General features: G+C 40.0%; 1 protein-coding gene across 1 annotated transcript; it reads right to left on the bottom strand.

Moving 5' to 3' along the window:
- Positions 1-8,179: 8,179 nt before the first annotated feature.
- LOC117509333 lies at positions 8,180-9,076 on the bottom strand (the record flags this gene model as incomplete). The annotated part of the gene is made up of 1 exon (XM_034168990.1): positions 8,180-9,076. A coding segment is annotated over one exon (897 nt), but the record flags the coding sequence as incomplete, so codon positions are not given.
- Between the last annotated feature and the right edge of the window lie 307 nt (positions 9,077-9,383).

The raw sequence follows: 9,383 nt of genomic DNA, 5'->3' as shown, positions 1-9,383 counted from the left end.
GATGGAATGCCTCAAAGTGTGCAAAAAGAAACCACTACTTTTGCTGATAATGTGGCTGGCCTGAATATGGCAGAACCTGTGATCTTCCACAGTTAGTCAGATGCTCCAGAGTTGGTAACCCCAATCAGCTGTATATCCACTTTCCTGACAGAAGGACAAGGAACATTGTCTACCAAGAGGCTCTTCAGAACTATTGGTCAGTAAAAGCTACATTTAAATATATATTCAACATCTCAAATCCAAAATTAACATTTGCTTAAAAGCCATTTTATCTTTGTAGCATTCTTATAAACTAGATTTGCAATGTATCAACAATTATAAAGGTCATAACATCAATTCTGATTAATGATTATGAGCATATTGAGCTGCAATATAAAGTCTGAAGAACTTCATTGTTGTTTCTTGCATGCAGCAAAATTCAGTTTTCTCTCTTGGTTTGGGGATTCCACCTATTTTGGGTTTTTAGTTCAAACCTTTGCCTATTTGGACTACATATATACTTATAAGATATCTACAATTATGACAAAATATAAACTTTGGAATATTTTGTAGATTTTATCTTAAACAGGTTAACCTGGGCAACGCCGGGTACCCCAGCTAGTAATGGATAAATGTACCTGTTTGAACTTTACATTTGGCCCACAGTAGCAAACAAAAGGCAAGCGAAGGCAGTGCCAGCATGCTGCAGCACAGTAGTAAAAATCTGAAGAACGTCCCTGGTTTTTCATGAAATATGTATTTAATGGTAAGAAATTCCATTTTGGACTTATTTAATTTAGTCGATAATGAATGTCTGCATTAAACAAAGTATTGTATTGGTTTGCATTGCACTGAATCAGATCCTTCCATAATACAGCTAATGTGGCTGGAGAAGGCCAAAGGGATGCCCACCCTTCAACTGGCTGTGGAAGCTAGATAGTTATTTTACAAGTGTGGAGATGGACCAGGTGTCTGCCTGGGTTATTACCTTCCAGGATCCAAGGTGGTTCCATGGCATTGTGGATGTGGTGAAGCGTGGTATCAGCACATGCTCCCAGACTTGACTTGACTTGTTTCATGATATAATCCTGTCTGAATTGGATCATACCCCATGTATCTAGCTGTGTTGCCACAGTTACTTTGAAAAAGTAATCCAATTACTGATTACTCCTTGACAAAGTAACTTAGTTACTTTACTGATTGCTCAATTTTAAAAGTAACTAAGTTAGATAACTAGTTACTTTATTAGTTACTTTCAGCAGCTGCCAACAACACCTCCCTGCCACCTCAACATGAAAATGATGAAAACCTGTTTTGCCAATACTCACGTTATAGTCACCCTTTCTTGATGTCAATGAGCATAAATACATGTTTTATACAAATAAAATGAAGACATCTTTCTTGACCTTATGTTTAACTGTTGACAACACTGTCAAGGCAAAACTTACAATTTCTAACCTACATTGTTTATGAATGTAACTATTACATTCTTTCTAACATTTTTCATTTTAACATTTTTCTAATATTGAAATTCTTTCTAAACATTTTAGATGTTGAAATTATTATTATTATTATTATTATTATTATCATTATTATTATCATTATTATTATAAGTAGTATTAGTAAGAGTATGAAAAAATGCCTTCAAAAGTGGACCTTTTATTCTAGAAAGAGCCTTTAGGTGGAAAAAAGCATTAGTATTTGCGCATCACAGATCAGCTGTTTTTAGCAAGGACACGCACACAGTGGCCCAGAGTTTTAAAGAAAACAAAATAGTGAAAAAATGTCTTTGTAAAACCATAGCTCTGAGCATCATTGTGCTTTGAGAGATGACTGTTTTTCAACTCGGAGCTGCTGCACAGCGGATGAAAAGCTCACAGCTCACTGAAAGTGGGCAAAATGGAGAGTTCAACTGAACGCCAGCCTCCACCTGCTCACGGGCTGGATTAATTCTCCGACTGACCCACAATGCAACAATAATAGTAACGCACAGTGACTTGGCGAAGTAACTTTAATCTGATTACTGATTTGGAAAGATTAACGTGTTAGATTACTCGTTACTGAAAAAAGTGGTCATATTAGATCAGAGCATCGTTGTTATACATAATAATTTAAGTATTGAATTGAATTACCATGCTATAATTCCAGTGGTGTTTGTCTGTCTGTTTGTTTATCCCCCAACTCCTCCCAGGTCACTAGTTTCCAACAAACCCGGTATGTGGATGAAGGTTAATTGTCCTTAAAGGGTTAGTTGATTTTCATTCCAATGTCCACCAAACGTGACACGCATATGTTAGTGGGTTCTGGAGTTGCCCAAGAGAGACCAAATTTACATAAGGGCAATAACTGGGGTCAAGTTCATTAGTGCTAAAGGCCAAAATTTAGGTTTTCAGTCCATGTTGCACCAAACATGGCACACATATGGAGGTGTGTCCTGGAATTTCCCAGTCAGGTCAATCATTTGCCAATCATTGGCACCAAGATCACAATATATGATTTCCCCCAGGTCATTTTCCTTATTTCTAAAAGTTGGTATGTCAACAGTGAAGGTTAACCTCACTGACGCATTGATCTTGAGAGCATCGACGATCAGTCTCAAGGCTGCATCATGTTTTTTTGCAGATTGTCAAACAAGTAACAAGATTCAAGGGCTGATCTATAATTGGCTGTTCAACTATATTGTCCAGACTCTCAAACGTTGCCTCAATAGCTGCTTTTAACTTCACTTTTCTATCTCATGCTAAGCCAGGCTATGCTGCCTCTGCCAACATTTATTGCCAGTTATGGACCATATGAATAATTGATCCTGATTCTATTTAAGATCCTGACTGGGACAAATGGCACAGGGCTACACTGGCCAATATTTCACCCTCCACTGCCCTGATAGGAGCCCTCTTCACCCACGCTACCACAGTTAATTTTCTTCCCTTTCATATTCTCCATCTCTGCCTTTCATCTTTTCCTTCATTTTCTCCTTTCTTAGCACACTGTTACCTTCTTCCTTCTGACACTATTTTAAGAACTGGAATAATTCCAGACACTATGAAAGCTATTATGGAGGCGTAGCTGCAGGACCATGACAGTCAGTACTGGCCAACAGAAGGGGGAGGTAGAATTGTACCTCTGTTGTTGCAGTGGACCTTTAGCCTTTGAAAACAGCGACACAGCTCCGCGGTACATGTACGAGGCGGACACCACGATCAATGCTTATCCCATCGGACCTTTGGACCTGTGGATCTTGTGCAGTTTAAGTGTGTGATTGCAGCAGTGAGGTGCATCATCCATGTGAGTCATTGTCCAGAAAATGGGCCAATCCTCTTCCTGAAGTGATTGTGCATCACAGTAGAAAGAAAGAAGAGTTTGAGTCAATAAACAGTTTTGAGCAAAACGGCAAGGTTTTTGGTTCACTTCATCATCACACAGAGATATTTCTTCCAACGACTGTTAAATCCCACTAAAACAGACAATACACTGCAGAAAACTGTTTCTGTGCAGTTGGGTTCTTCTGAGTTCACTGCAAAGAACTCAGCAGTTAGGTGTGACCGTAGGCTGTATACAGGCTTGGGGAGTAACGGAATATATGTAACGGCGTTACGTAATTAGGATACAAAAAAAGGTAACTGTATTCTGCTACAGTTACAGAAAAAAAGACGTATTCAGATTACAGGTATATTTAGTAAAAATGGGGGTTAGCAGGATTACAATTTTAATGCATTTTATGATATTATCTGTATATAATATATATTTTTTCTTTGAAACAAAAACGTCCCGACATGGACAGCGACATGACGTCTCCTAACCAGGCAAAATATTGATGAAGTACCCGGATATTAATGCATTTTCAATGGAGATATATATATATTTTTTTATTATATTTTTACACAATTATCCTTTATTGACTGAGTTTCAGTCATGAAGTCAGTGGTGAGGGTACACATTTCTATGTGTGGGTGTGACTGTGAGCGGCACAGCGCGGGTCATTATAATCTCATTATTTTAAGGTGCAAATAAAAAAAATCCCCAGTCTTGTCAAACAATTTTAATCACCAACGACAAGTATTTTAACTAGACATTGGTCTAGCAGTGGAAAATATCAACTAGACATAAGTAAAGAGTTAATGGTCCGTGTCATCAGGCGACACAGGTACGGCAGGAAACACACAGCTGTTTATCATCCAAATATCACAGATATAGTGACAAGAATAACCAAAACCACTTACTTATGGAAGGAAATATTGTCTCCCTTGTTCCTCCGTTTGTGGCTTTGCCAACATGCGCAGCTTTCCGGCATATTAGAGAAGCTTGAATCTTCGACTGGACTGGGTTGCTTGACGTGAGGATGTTTCGCTTCAAATCGCAGAAGCTTCCTCAGCTAAAATTCTTGCTCTGGTGGTCTGACTTCTGTCAGATTAGCCAGAATATTGCCTCAGTAACTGTGGACTAACCATGGAGCTAGCATCCTTGGCTATTTATACCTGCTAATGAGTGCTAACTGTGCTAATATACCATTTTAAGTAATACAAAAATTTTGCTCCACGTAAATACTGGAGCACAGACTTCAATCATCTGCATATGAAGTCACATTATCTCAGATATTGGAAATAACACAGTCCGAAAAGTTAAACATGGTCAAGCCCCCAGCCTGACCTGCAAAAACACAGCTGTCAGTCAAAGTAACCACACACCAAATTATTCATAATTTTATACCTTAATATATTTTAAACTGATGAGTTATGTAAAAAGTTTGCCCCATACAGATATCATCAATGGGGAAACTAGCTATAGAGATGAACCCCCCCCCCCCCCCAATCAGGTTATACAAGATGATTTCTGCTGTAAAGTTGGAGTTTTTAACATGGGCTTCTATGGGCAGTGACTAATTTTTGGAGCCGACCTCAAGTGGCCATTGTAGGAACTCCAATATTTGACTCTTCTGTGCTGGCTTCATTTTTCAGCAATGAAAGTTGCAACTTGGGTGTGATAAGTAATCAAAAAAAAAAAAAAAAAAGGCAACAGATTTTGACACAGGATCTTGGGTTTTGTAAACCAAACCTGTCTGTTCTTCCTGACCCTGTACTCCCATTATATGGCAAACAGAGAGAGATGGCCACAATACTGAGTTATACACCTGCTGTTTTAACCCTCCTCCCTTCTCTCCTTTAATCTGTTTCTCTTATCTGCATCGGTTTTATCTCCATCCCTGTCTCCCAAATAGTAATAAATCTTGTGATCAAAGTTTTCTGCACGTTAAGATGAAAGTGAGACGTCTACAGCTACGTAAATGGAATGAACTGGACAGGCAGATGAAAGGCCAAAGAAATAAATAACGACAGGCTTTCTCCAAGATTGATTTGATGGAGCTCTATCTAAAGCCTTTGTGCTGGGCTTGGCTATGCTTTGCTGCTTAGTTTATCAAAGTCCACCAGGATAAAGGAGCAGAAAGCTCATTCCCAACCAGAAACACTCAACAAATCACACTTTCTTTTGTCAGGAATTCCACGTTCACTGAAAAGTGATTTATTATATTTATAGCTCTATTTCAAATGAGAAGACAATAACAGGGAAACATCAGCATTTTCTTGAGGGAACCAAAAAAAAAAAAACAAAAAAAAAAAACTGTATACTATGAAAACGAGCCCTTTAAATACCTGACGTATTTGTGCAATTATCCAAAAAGGCCATTTATGTGATCATGGGCTATATATTAAAATCATTTAAATGCTTTGTATGACTACAGCAATGGTGGCTCATATTTAGATTCCAGGCAACAGTGGCCATGGTGGCCACCAGACCTAGGCTTAGCAAATGAAAGGAACAGAGACCATATCAAGTTACATGTGTTCCTTTCATTTGCTAAGCCTAGGTGGCCACCAGACCTAGGCTTAGCAAATGAAAGGAACACATGTAACTTGATATGGTCTCTGTTCCTTTCATGTTCCTGTTCCTGTTCCGCCATGCATGTGTCATCTACGTTGTGTATGTCCCTCACTGGATGCAAAGTTATGACCTCGGCAGACACTCCTATCTGCCTAACCAAAAGGCCCCTAGTGTTTGTCACTGGAAGGTTTTTTTTTTTTTTGGTGTCTAGGAGTGTTACTCACTGCACAGTACCCACTGGCTGCTGTTAAACCCCACCCCCATACAGTTACCTAGAATTTTTCCACATTTCTAATTATGTCTGCCAAGGATGTAATAAAATCATCGGCATTTATTTATTTGTCTGTCTATCTGTTAGCAGTCAAAACTACTGCACAGATTTTGGTGAGATTTTCACCATTGATAGATATTAGGCCATGGAAGACTCCATTAAAGTTTGGAGGTGATCTGTGTTGGGAAAGTGTAGGTACACGGACCCACAACAGGGGGCGCAAATGAACGGACAATGGATGAGGTCAAATAACAACACTTTACTGTTGTAAATGGGCACAACAATTACAACAGATTACAATAATGGACAAACGCCAAATCACAAAAGGTGTCGTGTGGGCAGGCTCGAAGATAGGAGACATCTGTCCAAAGCGGAACCGGAACCACACGATTTCCTCCGCCACCAGACCCCGGGAATACTGGAGCCGCCAAGTCCCGAACTCCCAGGTGGCCACTGCCTTCGCGTGTCGGACCTGGTACTGCTGGCGAGGAACAAAAGAACAATTAAATGTGGGCGCGTCTGCACCCAGGAATCTGCACGGCAGGAAAACTACCTCCACCACTCGTTGGAAAAGGAGTCTGCTATACAATGCACAAGCAACAGATATTCCTGTTAGGAAGTCACCACAGTCAGCTGAGAACGTTACCTTCCAGGTAGAACGATATCTCGGCAAAGAGGTGGAGGCGTCGTCCTGCTGATATTCCCCTGCTGATCAGATGATTGGTAACAGCTGTTGCAGGTGATGCGTGACAGCTGTCACCCTGGCTGCTCCTGTGAGGCGACTGCGCCCTCTCGTGCCTGAAGCCCGCACTTCAGGCAGGGCGCCCTCTGGTGGTGGGCCAGCAGTACCTCCTCTTCTGGCGGCCCACACAACAGATCTGGCTCCGGATTCTGGATCAAGTTTCACTTTTTATAGGCTTTGAAGGATTATGTCAAAACTACTTCACAGATTCTCACCACATTTGTACCACAGATAGATATTAGGGCATGGAAGACTCCACTGAATTTTGGAGGTGATCTGGATTGGTGGATGTCAGAAATCTCTGATTGCTCTTTTTTTTTATATGTTACTATATTTTTGTGTACTAGGCAGTGGTTCTTATCAAGGTGGCCTAGGTTCAGGTAGTAAAATCTATGACTGCCGTATTGCCTCTGTAACTGTGGCACTATCATTGTACTCTAAATCATTGCAGCACATTTAGTTATGTCCACTTGTTACCTCTCTTTAACACAAAGAGCTGTTACAAGTTTTGGATGTTGAACTCAACTTTATAACTCAACTCAACTTGTAAAGTTGAGTTCAACATCCAAAACTTGAAAGAGCTTTTTATGTTAAAGAGAGGTAGCAAATGGACATAAGTAAATGTGGTGCAATGTTGTAGAGTGTGTGACTAACAAAACCAAGCTATTGATATGTATCTTTTAGGTACTGCTAACGGAGCTTACATTCAAATTAAATAACACAAAAATTTCACGAAACAGAAACACTGGAGCACAGAGTTCATAGATGGTCCATTAATACACACAGAAAGCCAAATTATCTCAAATATTTGTAATAAAATTGTCGGAAAGGACAAACATGGTTGAGTCCTCACCATCTAACAACCTCTGGACCAGGCACACTATCAACTCAATCAATCAACTTTTTTCTTATGTAGCGCCAAATCACAACAAACAGTTGCCCCAAGGCGCTCCATATTGTAAGGCAAGGCCATACAATAATTATGAAAAACCCCAACGGTCAAAACGACCCCCTATGAGCAAGCACTTGGCAACAGTGGGAAGGAAAAACTCCCTTTTAACAGGAAGAAACCTCCAGCAGAACCAGGCTCAGGGAGGGGCAGTCTTCTGCTGAGACTGGTTGGGGCTGAGGGAAAAAAACAGGAAAAAGACATGCCGTGAAGGGGGGCAGAGATCGATCACTAATGATTAAATGCAGAGTGGTGCATACGGAGCAAAAAGAGAAAGAAACAGTGCATCATGGGAACCCCCCCACAATCTAGGTCTAAAGCAGCATAACCAAGGGATGGTCCAGGGTCACCCGATCCAGCCCTAACTATAAGCCTTAGCGAAAAGGAAAGTTTTAAGCCTAATCTTAAAAGTAGAGAGGGTATCTGTCTCCCTGATCTGAATTGGGAGCTGGTTCCACAGGAGAGGAGCCTGAAAGTTGAAGGCTCTGCCTCCCATTCTACTCTTACAAACCCTAGGAACTACAAGTAAGCCCGCAGTCTGAGAGCGAAGCGCTCTAATGGGGTAATATGGTACTACGAGGTCCCTAAGATAAGATGGGACCTGATTATTCAAAACCTTATAAGTAAGAAGAAGAATTTTAAATTCTATTCTAGAATTAATAGGAAGCCAATGAAGAGAGGCCAACACGGGTGAGATATGCTCTCTCCTGCTAGTCCCCGTCAGTACTCTAGCTGCAGCATTCTGAACCAACTGAAGGCTTTTTAGGGAACTTTTAGGACAACCTGATAATAATGAATTACAATAGTCCAGCCTAGAGGAAATAAATGCATGAATTAGTTTTTCAGCATCACTCTGAGACAAGACCTTTCTGATTTTAGAGATATTGCGTAAATGCAAAAAGGCAGTCCTACATATTTGTTTAATATGCGCTTTGAATGACATATCCTGATCAAAAATGACTCCAAGATTTCTCACAGTATTACTAGAGATCAGGGAAATGCCATCCAGAGTAACGATCTGGTTAGACACCATGCTTCTAAGATTTGTGGGGCCAAGTACAATAACTTCAGTTTTATCTGAGTTTAAAAGCAGGAAATTAGAGGTCATCCATGTCTTTATGTCTGTAAGACAATCCTGCAGTTTAGCTAATTGGTGTGTATCCTCTGGCTTCATGGATAGATAAAGCTGGGTATCATCTGCGTAACAATGAAAATTTAAGCAATACCGTCTAATAATACTGCCTAAGGGAAGCATGTATAAAGTGAATAAAATTGGTCCTAGCACAGAACCTTGTGGAACTCCATAATTAACTTTAGTCTGTGAAGAAGATTCCCCATTTACATGAACAAACTGTAATCTATTAGACAAATATGATTCAAACCACCGCAGCGCAGTGCCTTTAATACCTATGACATGCTCTAATCTCTGTAATAAAACACTAGAAACCTCTTACATTGTTCATGTCCATTATTCATAAATTTATGGAATAAAATAGCTTGAACTGGTGAGTTATTTAAACAAAAAATTTAAATTAACTATAAAGACCAAAAGCATTTTTTCTTAC

Source organism: Thalassophryne amazonica, chromosome 4 (assembly GCF_902500255.1).
Source record: "Thalassophryne amazonica chromosome 4, fThaAma1.1, whole genome shotgun sequence".
NCBI classification, from domain to species: Eukaryota; Metazoa; Chordata; class Actinopteri; order Batrachoidiformes; family Batrachoididae; genus Thalassophryne; species Thalassophryne amazonica.
Note: the sequence above shows the minus strand (reverse complement) of the source record. Positions and strands in the feature narration are given on the sequence as shown.